We start from the raw sequence: 19675 nt of genomic DNA, 5'->3' as shown, positions 1-19675 counted from the left end.
GACTTGCTTAATTTGAATACATTCCTCAGAAAATAAGAGTTTTGCATCTTGAGTTATGAATCTTTAGGCATTTGCATGGGAAAACAAGACAGAAATACTGAAAAAAAGATTTTACTGTGTTTCTGGGGTATATTGCCCTGTTACTGTGGTAAAGTCACAGTGAAAGTGGTTTTGTGCCTTATAAAGTACACACTGATGGCTGTGTGTGTGTGTGTGTGTGTGTGTGTGTGTGTGTGTGTGTGTGTGTGTGCGCCTGTGTGTGTGTGTGTGTGTGTGTGTGTGTGTGTGTGTGTGTGTGTGTGTGTGTGCGTGCGTGCATGTGTGTGTCTGTGTGTCTGTTGTGTGTGTCTGTGTGTGTGTGTGTGTGTGTGTGCGCCTGTGTGCGCCTGTGTGCGCGTGTTGTGTGTGTGTGTGTGTGTGCGCCTGTGTGTGTGTGTGTGTGTGTGCGCCTGTGTGCGCGTGTTGTGTGTGTGTGTGTGTGTGTGTGTGTGTGTGTGTGTGTGTGTGTGTGTGTGTGCGCCTGTGTGCGCGTGTTGTGTGTGTGTGTGTGTGTGTGTGTGTGAGTGACTCTGACCTCAGTGTTCTCTCTCTGGTCTCAGGTCGCCATGGAGACAGCGGTTACTGGCCTCCTGATAATAACCTGCTGGACATGAGCAGTCTGAACGGTGAGTGTTTCTGTGAACACACGCTGAAGGTCAGAGAGCTGAACACAGGTCATGTTCAGTGCTATTTGCTCTGTGTGCTTCATGACATCCAGGTCAGCACAGGGAGGCTGTGTAGTTCATGTTCTTGATTTTAATGTGAATGATTCATCAGTGACAATATTCTGAAGAAATAACGATGTTTGACTTCCTCCAAATGACTTTCATCTTTATCTATAATTTAGTCTGTGCTCCAAATCTTTTGCTCATTTTATGAGCTGTTTATCTCAGAAATAAACTACCGGGCAGAAAAAAAGTTTTTTGTGTTTTTGAAAGAAATCAATACTTTTATTCATCAAGGATGCATTCATTCTTTAAAAGTGACAGTAAAGACTAAATCCAAACGCTGTTCATCTGTGAATCCAGAAAAATAAAATGCATCACAGTTTCCACAGAAATATTGAGCAGCACAACTGTGTTCAACACTGATAATAATAATAAATGTTATTCTTGAGCAGTAAATCATCATATTATTCTGATTTCTGAAGATCATGTGACACTGAAGACTGGAGGAATGATGCTGAAAATACAGCGGAGCATCACAGAAATACATTACACTTTAACACTGATTCACACAGAAAACAGATGATTTACATTAGAATAATATTTCACAAGTTTTGCTGTATTTTTGATCAAATAAATGCAGTCTTGATGAGCAGAAGAGACTTCCTACAAAAACTGACCCCAATCTTTCAATTGTGTAAAAATAAAGACACAAACAGGCATATTTAATAAATACAAAAATAAGCAAATTTATTTAAAAAGACATAAATATACAACCCCAATTCTAGAAAAGTTGGGACATTTTGTAAAAGGCAATTAAATCAAGAATATCTGATTTGTTTGTTTTCTTAACTTTTATTTAACTGAGAGAAGTACAAAGAAAGTATTCCCAGTGTTTCGCTGCTGGATCAAGGCTCTGCACTTCGTGACAGAAAATCACATTTCTGAATGCAGAATCACAGAGAATTGAGATATTTCATAATAAGTGTTAACGGGCTCAGGAGTGCTTCAGAAAACAGTGACTTGAAGCTCTGTTACACAGGAAAGCTTGCAGTTGTCCAGTATTAGACATGAAGGCATGTGTGTGTGTGACCGAGGCAGTGTAAAATATTAATTCATGTCTGCAGTAAAGCGTAAAATAAACCGTGAAATAATTACCCTTTTAACAGTCATAATCACAGTAAACTCATAGTAATTCTGTTTGGGTTCTAAAGCTCACTCGGCTGTGGACTGATTATAGTTGCCAAGCTGTAAGATGATTAGAGATCCTCTATAAACGTGATTAATTCATGCATCTCCAGATCAGCACTTATCATCCGCTGCCATCAATGTCTTGTGTTTAAAACTGATAGTTCACCCAAATGAAAAATCTGTCATCATTTACTCGACCTCAACCTGTACGAGTGTGTTCATCCCATAGGTGTAATGGTTTTTATTCTGTAGAAACTGTATATTCTATGGCCCTTCACCAACCCTACACCTAACCCTAACCCTCACAGGAAACTTTCTGCATTTTTACTTTCTCAAAAAAACTCATTCTGTATGATTTATAAGTGTTTTGAAAAATGGGGACATGGGTTATGTCCTCATAAGTCACCCTCTCCTTGTAATACCTGTGTCATACCCATGTCATTATACACACACACACACACACAGACACACACACACTCTCTCTCTCTCTCTCTCTCTCTCTCTCTCTGTCTCTCTCGCACACACACACACACACACTCTCTCTCTCTCTCTCTCTCTCTCTCTCTCTCTCTCTCTCTCTCTCTCTCTGTCTCTCTCGCACACACACACACACACACACACACTCAGTCTAATGTTGAGGTGTACTGTGTTGATCTCAGAGCCTCCGATCGGTCAGATGCGTCCTCCTCATGGCAGCGTGACGCCGCAGAAGAACAGCAACCTGCTGGTGATCATCGTTGTTTCCATAGGAGCCGTTACCGTGGTGGTGGTGGTGATCGTCGCCCTGATCTGCACCCGCCACTCGTCCGCCCAGCAGAGGAAGTGAGTTCAGAGAATAGAATAGAATAGAATAGAAACTCTGTCCTACTCTGTGTGTGTCTGTGTTCCTGTAGGAAGCGTGCGACACACAGCGCAGGGAAGCGGAAGGGCAGCCAGAAAGACCTACGACCTCCTGACCTCTGGATCCATCATGAGGAGATGGAGCTGAAGAACATAGAGAAGCCCTCGAGCTCCGCCCCCTCCGGCCGCGAGTCGCCCAATCAGAGCGGCCAGGAGATGGCACCAGTCAGCCACAGCCAATCAGAGAGCCAGATGGGCAGCAAGAGCAGCCACTCAGGTGAGGCCCTGAGCTCCGGAGGCACTGATCGATTCGATGCGTGTGTGTGTGTGTGTGTCGGCAGCTGAAGCTCATGTCTCGTTCTCTTCTTCAGGTGCAGATGGAGATGAAGCTTCCAGCAGTATTTCCACGTTAGAGCGATCGTTAGCCGCCCGCAGGGCCACGCGCACCAAGATGATGATTCCCATGGACTCTCAGCCCAGCAACACACGTGAGCCGCTGCATTCAGACACCTTTATCAACATAAAGGTTAATATAGCTGTACATATAACTACATTTTCAACAACAGTGACAACGTGAGTGATAATAATAACTAGAACCATAACTACATCAATGGTGTCATGTGTTTATTAGTCACATTGAATCAGTGAAAGCTGTTATTCAGCAAACGCTCTAAAGATTTCCTGATGTCTTCTGTGGGCTGTATTCAGTTCTTCCGGTCTTTAGATAGAGATTTACTGCTGATCACAGAACTATGCTTCACTGAGATATACACATGATAATATCCGCTTCTGCCTAGTCGCGATTTATCGGCAGAAATAGGATTTCGGGCAGCATTTGTGACCCTGATTTCCTAATCCAGTAATTCAGCCCAGACAGACGAGCAGGTTCCTGAAGAGTGTTTGTGTGTGAGAGGAGCAAGCAGAGGAGAAGCAGTGAATGTGAAATGTGCCTTCATACCGCCGGATGTCTGAAGATCACACAGCAGGCGTCATGGGCTGTGATTCTTCATAAGATGTGACGTGATCCTCACAGACGTCATGCTCGGCTGCGTTTGAGCGTCTCCTCTCTGAGCTCCGACCCGCCGAAGCTGACGGAAACAAGAGGGGGGATACCAAAGTCATGAATGAAAGAGAAACTAAACGCTGCATAATTATCAGAGTTACTCTGATGAGACCTAATAACACGTTTGATGAAACTGAATCTAGATGCTCTCTAGGATTGACTATAATGACAATTACAATAACCTTAGTGTGAGGCCTGTAAATAAAACTGTTCAAATCACATTAAAAATATTCAGATTTACAGGTACATATTGTATAAATATGAGTGAATATTCATCTGTAGATCTGATGAAATTGCATGTGATTTTGCAAGTGTTATTTTTAAGTTTTAAAGTTTTGTTGTGTTTTTATATGTATATATATATATATATAGAGAGAGAGAGAGAGAGAGAGAGAGAGAGTTTACAGTCAATCAGCAGCTGCTCGTCTGGGGCAGTTTAGTAGATAGAAATCTCAACACTTCAGGCAATTTCTCAGCCCCGTCTCTCTCTCTCTCTCTCTCTGTGAGGTTTTCCATGTCAAGGTCAGCGCTCTTGTGCGCTTGTGAAGCTGAAGTGGAGTTGCTAACTGTGTTTTACTGCATCTCTCATGTACTGTCTCCTGATGTTTTGTTCAGAGTTTGTCGAATGGGTCCGTGTGAATTCTGCTGTTTTCCATCTGTTCCATTCGCTGGATCACCGTTATTGAGCAGTTTAAAACAGACTAATGGGGTCCACATTTTGCTTGCAAGGGTCTGAATTCTAAACACTTTTCCTCTCGTAGGTGTTTAAATATTTAAACATGATTAATGATCAAAGTAAATCAGCCAAATAGAGCAGCCTGGGTCAGCGGTTCACCATCCGCTGTGAGGATCAGACATCAGAAAGGCACAAAGTTCATTTTTTATTTCTGTCTTTTGACGATGTGGTGAGATGCTGTTTCTGATGGGTGTGTGTGTTATTTGTGTGTGTTCCAGCGGTGGTGAGTGCCATCCCAGTTCCCACGCTGGACAGCAGTCAGTATCCAGGCATCCTGCCGTCACCCAGCTGTGGATTCACCACACACCCCAAATTCACCCTGAGACCCATGCAGTTCTCCACACTGAGCGTCGACCGCAGTTACGCGGCCGGTAATACACCTGTCTGTCTTTCCATCCTTCTGTCTGTCTCTCTGTAAGTCTGTGTGTTTGTGTGTCTCAGTTGTCTTCATCTGTCTGTTTTTTTATACGAAGCATCCAGTAGTTTAGTTAAATAATGAAGTCAGATGGATTCTGATTGACTATCAATGTTTGTTTTGTTTTTAAGAGTGATATTGTTCCCCGTGTCATGGGGGTCGTAGCAAGGTAAGCAGTAGATGTAAAAAAAACATGTAAAACATGTTCAAAAAAAATTCTATTTATAACTTAAAATCACATCACAACGAGCAGCTGTTGTATTTAATGTCATTTAGAGATGTGCTGGCCCTGAAGAAACCAGGCTCGTTCTGCTGTTTAGTTTGTTTGAGTCTCCACTTTAAATGAGTTTGTTAGCAGCAGAAGAAATTGATTTGATTTGGTCCTTTGGCAACAGCTGCGAATCTCTCTGCATCACTGAAATAAAACAGCTCTGGACCACAGTGAGTCCAGTTAATCTACGCTCCTCATATATATGCATGATTACTAATGGAAAAATCCAAGCGCAGTTTTCAAATGACCAAAACACTCATACTTTTAATAGACTTTCATGAGCTCTCAGTATCAGCGTGCAAACTGCATCTTAATGAGTTATAGTGAGATGGAAAGGAACGAGTCTCACGAAACCTGCTTTAGCTCCATCAAAAGAAAATAAATCCATATGCATTACTTTCTTGAGAATATTTTTGCATAACCGCAATGAAAATGTGCTTAATTAAAACAAAATGAAAAAGGTCACATTTTTTGCATGTTTCATTCCACATTTATTTCTACAGCAGTTTATGCAATACACATTTTTTAAAAGCAGCTTCACAGCAATAATCAGGAAAATAACAGTTTTATGTTGCAATTCATCAATCATGAAGCATATTCAAGTCGCTTTGGATAAAAGTGTCTGCCGAATGATTAAATAATTAAATGTCACTGTAGATTTCAGCTGTAAAGCAGCTCTACAGAAGACAATAGTGTCGTTATTCAGATCGATTCTGATCAAGGTTTGTTCTCATCTGACAGTATCAGTGCAGGTAAATCAATAATATTACTGAACATTACTAGTCTCTTAAACCCCAGAATATAATTGATTATTTTCTATTAGGCAAAAAATCTGAATCTGAAATGTCACATCTTCATGTGATTGGCTTCTCATTTACATAAAGCTCATTTTTCCCCAATCGTTCTGTGTCTGTGTGTGTTTCCCAGCGATGTCAGCGGAGGGCTCTGCTCCAGTAGCCCCGCAGCAGCTGATTCCCACGGCGCAGTCGGAGCCGTCGGTCTCGGAGGAGATTCCCAGCCGCACCATCCCGACCGCCTGTGTGCGGCCCACACATCCCCTGCGCAGCTTCACCAACCCTCTCCTGCCTCCACCCATGTGCACCATCGAGCCCAAGGTCTACACGCCCATGACAGGTACAGCTCCATCAGTCCTGGAAACATTCCGCTATATCGCGTCTGCTTTCATTCAGTACACCAGTGCACTCTTAAAATAAAGAAATGAAAGAAAGAGAACACAGATGCCCAAACTAAGGCACTAATACTCATTTATATTTCTGTGTTAACATTTATTTGTTTATTTGTTTGTACAAAAAACAATGTAAGTGAATGTGATAAAAAAAAAATGTAAATGTTATAATTGTATACAATACAACATTTACTTTTGGTCCACAGCAATTTTTTTCATAGTGTTAAAACCATTTTAAGAATCTAAAGAGCCTTTTTTCCACTATAAAGACTCTTGTGTGCAGTAGAAAGATTCATGGATGTTAAAGGTTCTTCTTGGTTATTTTTCAGAATGTAAGTAGCAGGATGTGCTGCTTAGAGACTAGTTGGTATGATGTTTTGCATGTGAATGAGGGCAGTGGAGATGTGGAATCAGAAGAGGGAATCTGGTGGGTTGTGTTGTGCTGTCTGTAGCCAGAGGCAGAGACCGTGGAGACGTGAAGCTCTATCTGCTGTGAGTCTGGAGTCTGATGGTCTCTCGGTGGGAAATCAAGTGCTCGGTTTGTGTGTGTGTGTGTGTGTGTGTGTGTGTTCCCATCGGTGGCTGTAATGTTCATCGATTGCAGACATCATAACAGTGTGGAAATGCACACAAACACTAACGCTCCAGGGCTTCTGCTTCCTCAGAGGAGATCTGACTCTCTCTGGATCTTCATCCTGTACTGCAGCGCTGCAGCAGATATTCAGAGAGCAACAGCTCATGTTTCCCCCACAGTTAGGATTTAATTGGTTCTGCTCAAACCCTTTCGTATACAGTGTGTGGGGCTCCAGATGCTTCTCCATTAAGCTTGAGAATGGAGACTGAATGGACTCTCTTTCCGCTCAGATGTTCGACAGGCATCCGATTATAAGATCCAGCAGTGAGAGCAGATCAAACATTCCAGGATCCGGTTAAAAGATTTGCTCGGAATCCAGCGGAGAACAGAGAAACTCTATCTATCTATCTATCTATCTATCTATCTATCTATCTATCTATCTATCTATCTATCTATCTATCTATCTATCTATCATTAGTAAGTTAATTCTATCTATCTATCTATCTATCTATCTAACATTAGTTAGTTAGTTAGTTAGTTCTATCTATCTATCTATCTATCTATCTATCTATCTATCTATCTATCTATCTATCTATCTATCTATCTATCTATCTATCTATCTAACGTTAGTTAGTTAGTTAGTTAAAATTAAATAAACTATCTATTGTTAGTTAGTTAGTTAGTTAGATACAGTAGTTAGTTGTTTATTTAATTCTATCTATCTATCTGTCTAACGTTAGTTAGTTTGTTAGTTTGTTAGTTCTATCTATCTGTCTATCTAACGTTAGTTAGTGAGTTATCTATTTGTCTATTTATTTATATCTGTATGTCTATCTATCTATTTATAGTTAGTTATTTAGATACAGTAGTAAGTTGTTTATTTATTTCTATCTTTATGTCTATCTATCTATAATTAGTTAGTTAGTTAGCTAGCTAGTTGGTTAACTAGTTAGTTAGTTAGTTAGATTAGTTAGTTGTTTATTTAGATCTATCTATCGTTAGTTAGTTAGTTAGTTAGTTAGTTAGTTAGTTAGTTAGATACAGTAGTAATTTGTTTATTTATTTCTATCTGTATGTCTATCTATCTATCTATATATAGTTAGTTAGTAAGTTAGTTAGTTAGTTAGATACAGTAGTAAGTTGTTTATTTATTTCTGTCTGTATGTCTATCTATCGTTAGTTAGTTAGTTAGTTAGTTAGTTAGTTAGTTAGATTAGTATTTTTTTATTTAGATCTATCTATCTATCGTTAGTTAGTTAGTTAGATACAGTAGTTAGTTATTTAGTTCTTTCTGTCTGTTCAGTCTGTCTCAGGCCATAAGTTGACCTATATAGGACTAAATGTTGCTTCAAATAAATCTATCTATCTATCCTTCTATCCATCTATTGTTAGATAGTTAGTTAGTTAGTTAGTTAGTTAGTTAGTTAGTTAGTTAGTTAGTTAGTTGTTAGTTCGTTCTATCTGTTTCTGCTCTTTCATGTCTTTTTTTCTGACTGGAGAGTTGGTGTTGTTCCATCTCTCATTCATCTCTGTGCTGCTCTGGCATGAAACACTTGTGAATAAGGCATGTTTGAGAAATTAATCATTCGTTTGAACTTTGTATCATATGTTATTCCCTCACGTGGTGAATTATGACTGATAAAGAAAACACTCCCAGTTAGCTTGTATCGTATAACTAATGTTTTGATTAACTCATGTTAATTAATTGTCGTCAGGAGCCGTGAGTGTAAATCAGCTGCGGGGTGAAACGCTGCAGACGTGCATCGACTCTCATGATGGAAACACATGAAATCCAGCAGAATAAAAGTCGTAGGGCCTCAGGAGGGACGGTCGAGCCTTTGAGGGCTGTCGGTTTTATATTTACTGTCCACAAGCTTCACACACTCGCCTTTGTTCCTCTTGTTTCAGAGGAGTCCATCCGTCTTTTAAAGAAGAATTTAAAGCCGTCTCCTTCCTGCCCGAGAGAGACGGATCAATCTCTTTTAACTTGAAGGCATCAGAGAGTCCAGAGAAGCTCTGACACTGGAGATCCTTCATGAATTTTTATTTAGACAATTTTGTTGAATTAACCTGAAACATTTACGGCTTGTCAAATTTGTCCTCTGGTCTTTGGCGAAGGTGTTTTCTCTTGCTTTTAAAAAGCGTTTGTTTTCCTAGGATGCAGTGAAATATTGATCAGGCGTCTCTAAGCAGCAGGGAAGGAATCCTGAATAAACACTCAGAAACAGAGCATTCGCTCGGAGCTGACGCTGCTGTGATGGCCACTTCTCCACCAGTTAAATGGGGTTTTTAAAGTGGTGTTGATGATGTGAGGGATTGTGTGGCAGACAGACCTGAAGCGCTTTTTCACACACCATAACACACACCGCCCTCGGCTGAGAGAGACACGTTTGTCAAAATATAAAGACAAAGAGGAGCAGAGAGAGGGAGGAGTGTTGACTTATGGAGAATCTCATGACAACTCACCCCAAAACAAAACAAAATATAATGTGCATGAATAAAAGGAGGCTGATTTTAGAGCCAGTGTTATTTTATTCACATTATGACATTATTTTCATGACAATTGAACACAGGTAAATTCTGTTTGAGGAGCTTCATTTCTTCTCATTTATGTTTCTCATTAGATTCTCATTGTTTTAGTACAATGTTTTATTTATTTAAATCAGAATAAATTAAGGACAAATCAGCAAATACTACCATTAGTTATAAATGTTTGCATCATCTGAAATAATGCATCATTATTTTTATCACAATTAACCCCTTAAATTCTCATTACTGTAATGCAAAGGAAAATAATGCACTGGCTTTAAAAACATGCTTTGTTTTTGTCATGCAAAATGCAAAAGAAAGCTTGTATCTCATGGTTTTTTGGGGTTGAAATGTGATCCTTGACGTGTTTTTAAAGAAAGTAAGTAATTTATTTTACATTATGACGTTATTTCCATGACAACTAAACTCAAGTACCCATTTCTATATGTATTTGGATGTTTAAGGAGCTTCTTGTTCATGTTTCTTATCTAATCGTGACTTCAATCCCGCTGATCGAGGGACTGTATGGAACAGGAGAAGGTTATGAATTACTATTGAAGATGTGTTCTCTAAAGCATCTTCTTAATTCTGGTTTCTCGTGTCTCAGTGAGAGTTGAAGCTTGGCTCTCGGCTGGATCTGTGGCAGAAGTTAATGAGCGCTAATCATCTCTGGACGAGCGACAAAAAGAGAACTGACAGCGATAATATCACTTACCACTCAAATGTAGCTCTAAAAGAGGGAAAACATCCTGACGTCCAGATCCTGCTACAGTGGTTCACCAGGACAGTTTTAGTGCACTAGACCAGCAAAACCACCTTTAAACTGCTCAGGATACTAGTATTGTACATGTATCAAACTGTGTGGATATTTGTTTCACTCTCTTATTGTCTGAAATTGAACGTTGAGTTGAAGAGTGATGAGCACAAGCCATTGAGTTGCAGTAGCAGCACGTACACAACCCATAAATTGCTTTTCAGTTGACTGAAAATCCATATCAGAAAACATTGAGCAGTTAGCATGGAGCGAATGCTAACAAGCCCCTCCGGCGGTCTGCATCTCTCTGAGCAAGTCTTTCTCATAATGTACTTATAATGGGGTTATGTGATGTTTTGCCTGCTCAGTTTCGCATGTCTTTAGTGTAGTCAGACTGTTTTGTTCAATGTTCAATGTTCAATTTATTTATAAACTTTAAAACAACCTTAGTATACCAAAGTTCTGTACACAGTTACATTGATCCATCACACAATAAAGCAAACACATCATTAGAAAAACACAGTCACAAAACATTGAAAGCATGGGAAAAAAAATATGTTTTTTTAAAAGACTTTTAAACTGAGACTCAAACCTGCGACTTTTGGATACCTAACCATCTAACCATTAGGCCACAACTGTCCTTGTCTAGTGCAGACTTGTCATTGCGCTTAAGTGGAATGTAAAGCTGGATATCATCGGCAGTGATATGACACATCAAATCTCCTAAAGATTGAACCAATGGGTAGCATGTACAGCGAGAACAATAATGGTGCCAAATTTGATCCTTGAGGAACACCACATGAAGAATATGCTACAGAAGAGAGGAGTATTGCCCAATACTGACCGAAAACCTTCTGTTAGACAAAAGGACAGAAACCAGTCAAGTACAGTGCCTGTAATACCAATGCAGTGCTCCAAGCGAGATTACCAGAATACCATGGTCAACAAAATCAAACTGAGATCTAAAATTCCCTAGTATTACCAAAATCATTAGATGTTAAAATGTCATTAAAGGCCTTCAGAAGGGCAGACTCTGTGCTGTGTAGACTTTTAAAACCAGACTGAAAAATATCAGTATTATAGTACTCAAATAGCTTTGTAATTGCATAAGTACTATTTCTTCTAAAGATTTAGATAAAAATGGCAAATATGAGATCGGTCTAAAGTTTGAGTAAACTGCAGTAACTAGAGTGGGCTTCTTACGAATTACTGAACCAAATTGTGATTGAATAACATCAAAGGGGGAAAAGGTGGATTAAAATTTTAAGGTGATTTCTCTATGTTTGTATAGAAACCAATTCAAATTTACTCCATTGAGTAGTGGATAAAGCAGGATCTAAAATGGGGTTCGCCATAATAGCTAACTGAGCATTAGCATTATTAACTTTACATACAAAATGCGTATAAATATTTTCACATTTTAACAGTGAGATCTCAGGAGTAATTTGGGTTTAAATCAGAATCGATTGTTGAGAAAAGTGTTCTAGAGCAATGTAACTCTTTGGCAATACTTTCTGATAAATATTTCACCTTTGCAACCTTGGAACCCTTTTGAAATTTGTGCAATGAATCTTTCAGCATTTCGTATGACACTTGAAGCCCATCTTTCTTCCACTTGGCGACATTGCTGTCTAAGCTCCTGAATGTCACTATTTATCCATGGCTGGGTACAATAAGGTCTAAGATATTGGAGAACATATTATTAAAAATCTTCACCTGTTCATTAACACTTGAATTTTAAATGATGGGATCTAAAATAAAAGGTTGATGAGGAAGAAGAATAACTATGGATCGCACATACATTATGATGATTGGCCTTCCTCCATCGAATCTGCAGAGAAGTGCATCACAATGACCAAATTGGTACATCCGACAAGTCAGGTTGAATACACTCAATATAATCCAATGATTGCTGAGATATCCAAAGATGGCAGTCGTTGTTAAGCATGTAACAAACCTCCCCAGAGTGAGAAGGACGGCTGGAAGCCAGTGCAAGCTTTAGTGTCATGGCATCCGCCAATTTTCCACGCCTTGTTCATTGTCACCACCTACCCATGCTAAAAAAATCTTACAATAATGCATTACAAATTTATGCATTTACTTATTTAAGACTGGAATAATAATAATAAAAAAGAAAACTGTTTAACATTTATTATATGAAAAATAATTGTGTGTGTGTGTGTTCATAAATATTTTGTAAACAAACTGGCATTTAAAGGCTTAAAATCTAAAAAAAAAAAAAAATTTGTTGTTGTTGTTATGATCAGTACTGATGTGGGTAAAAAGATTATAGAGAACTGATTTATATATATATATGTGTGTGTGTGTGTGTGTGTGTGTGTGTGTGTGTGTGTGTGTGTGTGTGTGTGTGTGTGTGTGTGTGTGTGTGTGTGTGTGTGTGTGCGTGCGTGCGTGTAAATTCTTTTCATGCCTGATTTTTTTGTCATTTATGTCCAGGAACCTCATTGTAACTTTCTTAAACTGATGCACAATGGTTCATGTAGTTTTGCACATTCCCAGAAATTAGCTTACTTCTGCACTGCAAAACAAGGCTGATAAAACCATTCAGCTGAACAACATGAAACCACTTTATCTTGGCTTCATAGATGCAGAGCTTTATTGAAAACCGAGTTCTGGTGGTTAAATGAAGTTTTATTAACAATCAACAATAATTCTGCTCTCTAATCACTGCCATTGATAAAGCAGAAGCATGAATGCACAGCTTTGACAAGGATGTGTTCCTGGAGCAGGTGCTGCAGTTAAATTGTGCTGCTGATGCTGAGCGCAGGTCTCTCATTAAGATGGAGCAATGTGAGAGATTCTGGAAGCTTGTTATCGGCATCCATCAACACAGTCTGTTGGTTCCCACGTCTTCAGAGAGAAAGCTCACGGATGAGCAGGGATGCTATCAGCCCATCCATCTGTCCCATCTCTCTCTCTCTCTCTCTCTCTCTCTCAGTCAGTCTGTGTCTCTCTATCTTCTGGAGGTCTGCCAGTGCAGCTCTGGATGGAGATCTGGATTTTGATCCTTTAACTACATTCATTTTTCCACATGATTTTGTTGCATCCAGGGTGAGCAGGACTGGTGCTGAAAATAATGGCAATTATTTGTAACTACCTTGTTTTCTGAATAAGTGCACCAAGTGAAAATTGCATTGTTGAAAGAAAGAAATCAAAGTCACAAAAATGAGCATTGGTAGAAAAAGCATTCACCCTTAGTTCATCTCAGATCAGGATGAGTGTGTTTCTTCATCAGGTTTGTAGAAATGTAGCACTGCATCAGTGTCTCATCAGTGGATGCTCTGCAGTGAATGGGTGCCGTCAGAATGAGAGTCTGATAAAAACATCACAATAATCCACAGCACTCCAGTCCATCAGTGAACATCTGGAGAAGACAAAAGATGAAACACATCCAGCATTAAGATGATTTTAACTCAAACACATAGAGTCTATAATCCATAATAACACTTCCTCCAGTGAAAAAGTGTTCTGGTCTGAATCAGGAGAGAAATCTGCACAGATCCAGCAGCGTTTAAACAGATCTAAACTAATCTGTGAGAGATCTTTCACTGGAGGAAGTGTTATTATGGATTATAGACTCTATGTGTTTGAGTTAAAATCATCTTAATGCTGGATGTGTTTCAGGTTTTGTCTTCTCCAGATGTTCACTGGAGTGCTGTGGATTATTGTGATGTTATTGCAATACCATCAGCTATTTGATTACCAACACTCTTCCGAATATCGTCTTTTGAAGAAAACGTTCCAAAGTCTTCTATGAGTTTGAGTTAGTGATGCCAGACTGTTGATGTTTGGCTGAAGTGATGTTTTCTGCTCACAGGTGGGAGTTTACCCAAACCGCAGGTGAAGACGGCTTCTCTGGGTCAGGCTGGGAAGGCTCGCTCTCCGTTACTGCCCGTGTCAGTGCCGACCGCTCCGGAGACGGCTGAAGACGGACAGCAAGCGGACGAACTGCCCAGCGTGAGTCACACACCTGCACACATCTCTCTCTCTCAAACACACACTTCAGTCTCTCAGCTGGGAGCCGTTTGATATCTCACTGCGGAGAATCATTTCCACAAACCTCCAGCAGCAATTTGGCTAGTTTTCCTTTTCAGAAAAGAATGATTGAATAACCATTCCTGCCTCTGCTTGAGCAGGTGTAGTTATTCATATTTTGTAAAGATTTGAAGCAAGCGTGCTGTTTTCATTGAACAGGCAGATGAGAGCGCAGACTGTGTTCAGCTATTGATGTCACAATAACCAGACAAAGTGGGAAAGTTTGACCTCAGCTGACTCGGCTTTTCTCGTTTGTGAGCGAGAGACGGAAAGGTCAGGAGACTCCGTCCATCCATCCCACACACATCTGTATAATTGGGATGGCCTTTTCCAGACAGACATGAAAAAAACTTTTTTTATTCAGCCAAAAGAAGCTTAAGAACCATCAAATCTTTAGATGAACGAGTGATGAATTATGTGCACCATAATCCAAACCAGAGCCGCAATAAGAGTTCATGATGTTCAGACTGTAGATGTGTGTGAGTTTGTGTTGCATGTGTCTAAAATCAGATACTGATACTAATCAGATAGCAAACAGTCTTCTCCTATCCATGCAATAAACACACGGATCTGAAGGTCACAGTAACTTTTCCCAAACCATGTTAAAAGTTTCTGATCTGCTCTTGTGCTCCGCAGTTGGACGATCTGAGCGTGGAGATGGCCAGTCTGGAAGGTCTGATGAAGCAGCTCAGTGCCATCACGGGTTCGGCCTTTTAACACACACACACACACACACACACACACAGATGCAGAGGAGCGAACGCCTGGAACGAGGAAACACAGACTCTCTGGCGTTCACCTTCCTCTGAGATCCACCTGAAGCCCTCAAACGGAAATATAAAAAGGGAAAATGACTCCAAACCGAATCTCTGCGCTGGAGAGCAAGCGTGTCTTTTCTAACACTGTCTGAGATTTTATACTGGTTTCTGAACACGGCCGTGTGAATCCATCCCACTGAACGCAGATCCATTCGGGATGAAGACTCTCGAGTATCGTCCGATGGGATCATTAGTGATTCATCTCAAACCCGATTGATCGGAGTTGCCAAAATGCAAACCCTCTGACTTTTCATTGACATCTTGCCAATCTATTGCTGCCAAAATCCCTGGAACACTCTTTACTAGGGAACTGTGTATTCATAGAAGGAGGAGGTCGGACGCCGGACATGCCATCGGCTGGATGAGAAAACACTGATTTAGTTGCAGATTTTCATCTTATTTGTCTTCACCTATCTTTGTGAATCTCTTTACTACACAAACGTCATATTGGTTTATTATTTCCCAGCGCTGTGCTCTTCGTTTCACATCGTGTGTTTCCTGTCACCCACGTGTGCTGCCAAAAATGATTTTCCAGTAAAAATATCTAAATGTTCTTAAATCAAGATGCATTAACTTGAGAAGAAAAATGCCGAGTTTTCTGAAAAAGTTATAAAAATGAAGTAAATTTACACTTTTCACTTTAAATTTTTCTGAACCCGTTGGGAGATTTTTTTTCCTTCTTTTTCTGGTTTTAGGCATAAATTTACTTTATTTTTACAAAAATTTCTTAAAACTAGACTTAATTTTGACACATCATAAGCTCTTTCATTCATCTCTACTATTTGCGTTTAAAACCATTTTATATTAGAGTTTTTATGTGCCTATACATATTTTCATTCACTTTTTGGTCACTTTATTTATTTGCTGTGTTGCGAGAGAGAAGGAGGATGAAATGTGTCTCTATATTTGATATTTTTCTGTCGTTCAGATGCTGTTTTTACAGATGCAGCGAGCGATTGATGGACTGATCGATGGACTTGGGTTTCTACGATATATTTAATGTATGATTTCGATCGTTTCTTTCACAGTAATTTATGAAGAGGATGAGATGAATTGTAGAGCTTTTATTTAACCCTTTAGGAGAATAAATGATGAGGAATTCTGGGACGGATGTCACTGTGCTTTTGAATGAAGATATCATCATTACACACATTCAGCTGTCTGATGTTTGTGTGTGTGTGTCGTGTTACATGTGATCGACATCATTCCTGAGATCTGGAGACGTTTGGATTCTCACACGTCTGAAATCCATCAGTATTTTTCTTTCAGAAGCATAGAGTCTGTGTCTGTCATTCCCTCACACAGTCTGTTCATCTTTCTCACAGGGAAGAATCACAATTCCTGCTTTAATGGAAAAGTTCACAGGAAAATAAATGTTGTTCCAAACCATGAAGAACTAAAGCAGAATCTTCTCGCAGCTCTGTTCTGTTCACAGTGACGGACACAGTTGTGTCTATGTAATATCTCACTTTTGAGATTAAAAAAAGTTAACATTTTATGGCGGTAAAAAAAGGTTGCCAGAAATTAAATGAGTAAAGCAAGCAAAATGTTTATATCCTGCTATTCTGTCTTTATTTCTCTGAGTTGCGAGTTCATTTCTGACAGTTCTGAGTTAATCAAGTCGGATTTCTGAATTCTAACAGATTCTGAGCAATTCTGAAAAAAAAAAAAGTCTCAAAAAAGTCAGAATAACGAGATATAAACTTTATATATTCTTTATGTATTTCATTATTTTGTCTCAGTTGTAAGTTTATACCTCGCAGTTCTGACTTTTGTGTGAATTGCATTGTGCAATTGTTGTGAAATCAAAAGTATCTTTTTATTTTTATTGCAGCTCAGTTCATTTCAAGATGAACACGGCACACAAGTCATTTTAGTTTGCACCTTCAGTTGTGTAGAATTGAGCGTCGTGGTCACGGTTCGTACCGGACGGGTTTGAGCAGCATTCTCTTTCCAGTGAACTCTTCCTGTAACTGTGATGTGATTGATCTCTGACAGAATCACTTTTATTACCCGCATTGATTATAGAATCAGAAGACAGCGCTGAGGAGCATGAGCAAGCGTGTTAGAGACACGTTCTCCGCTCATGAGAGGAGGAATCAGTCTTATGTGTATTTTACTCCATCCTTAAATTGTCCAATGTTAGTATCGTTAATCAAATTAGAGTAGTGATTGAGATCTGAAATGCGGTTTGCCTCCGGCTGTTTCTACCCATGACCTTGTATACGATTACTGGTTTTTTAATGCACTGTAGAACAGTCCAATGTTCCTTTTTATATAGAAATGTTGTTTGAATGGTGCATTGTTTTTGTTTGATAAATAAAGCCTTTGATAACAGACCGTGTCTGAGTTTGATTCTGTTCACAGACTAACAGAACCGTCTTTTAAGTATTAAAACTGTCTGTCTGTCTGTCTCTGTCTGTCTGTCTGTCTGTCCATCTGTCCGTCTTTCTGTCTCTCTCCATCTGTCTGACTGTCCCTCTCTCTGTCTGTCTTTCTGTCTGTCTGTCTCTGTCTATCTGTCTGTCTTTCTGTCTCTCTCTGTCTGTCTGTCTGTCTATTTAAATGGAGATAAAATCCTTGAGTATTTCTATGTAAAACTGAAGAACAGCCTTTGACCTTGTTTTTTGATGAGCGCTTCTGTAAAGTGTTTAATATGAAGGGTTTTTTTATGCTTGAGCTTGTCTGCTTTAAAGGTGTCTGGGTTGATTTGGAGTGTTCCCATATCAAAGTGAACCCAGCACACCCTCGGCAATGATCACAGGCTCATGAACAGTCAGTAGATTTTCCAGCACAGTAAACGCGTGGATCTGATGCATCAAACACCTTTCTAGTAACACTGCACTGAGAGAGGCGTCCTGTGCCAGCTCCTGAATCACCCGCAGCGCTCGCAGCACACAGCAGATGTCCTGTAAATGCCTGTGATTAATGGAGGCCGTGTGTGACATATGCTTCAGCAGATGCTTCACATGACAGGAGAAGACTTACCGGTGTAAAACACTGTGACCTCAGACACCCGTCCCTCAGGAACACGAGTAAGATATCACACACACATCAACACTGAGGGTGAAACCTTTGAGAAATGGGTCTGTTTTACTTCCATTACACGTCTGCTTTCAGACAGTTTATTTTAATGCACTTCTTTTCTATCTCACTCTCTTACAAACACCAAACTCTAAAACATCTGCTGACAGTATTTTCTGATTTATGGAGTGAGAAAAAAAAAGAAATATATATTTTTTTACTTGGCTTTATCAAATGTTCACATTTATATTCTTGAAATATATGCAAATTAGACCATACATAATTCCTTATTACTTCCACATTTGCATATTTAAACATAACAGTTTAGAGAACTTGAAATGTTAGTTAAACTTATCTTCAGTTAGTTTGCAAAGGTTATTCTATTTAGTTTTTTTTAGCTTAAATTTGTATTTATTAAACTTTTTTATTATTATTTTATTTTAGTAAGTTTCCAAAGCAAAAATTAGAATTCCTGTTTTTTTTTCTTGATTGATTGATTGATTGATTGTATTTTTAAAGCATATTCCAATTAATCTTTAATTTATAATTATTTCATTTTCAGTTGTAGTAATTTTAATACACATTAAACTTTTTTTCAGTTCGAACCCATGTCTTTTTATATCTTTGTTTACTTTTTTTATTTTTATTTATTACTATTTACTTTAATACTTTGCGTTAATGTATATTTATTCAGTTTTAATTGGAGTAATTCTACTGCTCATTTTAATTGGATTTTTGGTAATTGCAGCATATGTGATTAGATAAAGCCTCATTTGACAATTTAGACATTTGTAATGCAGAATGTAATGTCTTAATATATCGTGATAAATCGACTGGGCAAGTATGGTGATTTCTATTAGTTAAAATAGTTAATTTGACCTTATTTTCTTGTGGTTTATTGCGCTAAATAATGTATTTTAATTAGATTTAAGTCATTTTTGATGTTAAGGTTAGGGTTAGTCTCTGTTGAGTTGATTAATGATGTGTTTCTTCTGTTGTAGCAGTTGGAGTTGTGAAATGCATGAAGTTTCGTGATGAATCATCAGATGGTGAAGTAGGTCTGTGAAGGTCTTTCACACTGAATATATCTTGCTTCCGTAGATCAGTATACACCTCTGCAATGATCTCAACAGCACTGCTGAAAGAAAAGCTAAAAGCCTGTTTAAGATCTCATGAACTCTTGAAGGATTCTTCTCAGAGCAGAGCATCTCTTTGTTCGCTGAGCTTCGGGATGCAGCTGTTTTCTGATCCTCTCAGTTCAAAGTGAATCTTTGTCAGTGTCTCACGCTTCACTGACAGCTCTGCTAATTTACTGCCAACAAAAGGCACAGTGCTGCACTGCTGGGCGACATAAGCTGCTTACAGCGGAGTGTGTTTGTGTCTCTGATGTGAATCAGGTGTGTGTGTGTGTGTGTGTGTGTGTGTGAGTGATGCACCTGAACAAAGCGCTGCTGCTCCTGCATCCATATTAAAGACAGAGTCAGCTGTGAATCTCCTGTGATTCACTATAACAC

General features: G+C 39.1%; 1 protein-coding gene across 2 annotated transcripts in view; it reads left to right on the top strand.

Annotated features, from left to right (window-relative positions):
* Positions 1-17470, top strand: part of LOC128014924 (netrin receptor DCC-like) — a 123078-nt gene extending 105608 nt beyond the window's left edge. Inside the window, exons 22-29 of one of the 2 annotated variants that reach the window (XM_052598636.1) lie at positions 600-665; positions 2555-2717; positions 2789-3012; positions 3107-3223; positions 4753-4905; positions 6148-6354; positions 14102-14241; positions 14956-17470. In XM_052598636.1, coding sequence (XP_052454596.1) covers positions 600-665; positions 2555-2717; positions 2789-3012; positions 3107-3223; positions 4753-4905; positions 6148-6354; positions 14102-14241; positions 14956-15036 — 1151 coding nt within the window. In that variant the 3' untranslated portion in view covers positions 15037-17470. The remainder of the gene's footprint in view (positions 1-599; positions 666-2554; positions 2718-2788; positions 3013-3106; positions 3224-4752; positions 4906-6147; positions 6355-14101; positions 14242-14955) is intronic. The other variant, XM_052598635.1, reaches the window with a different exon arrangement.
* Positions 17471-19675: the final 2205 nt, after the last annotated feature.

This window comes from Carassius gibelio, chromosome A5, assembly GCF_023724105.1.
Source record: "Carassius gibelio isolate Cgi1373 ecotype wild population from Czech Republic chromosome A5, carGib1.2-hapl.c, whole genome shotgun sequence".
Lineage (NCBI taxonomy): Eukaryota > Metazoa > Chordata > Actinopteri > Cypriniformes > Cyprinidae > Carassius > Carassius gibelio.
This window is presented reverse-complemented; position numbering and strand designations above follow the sequence as displayed.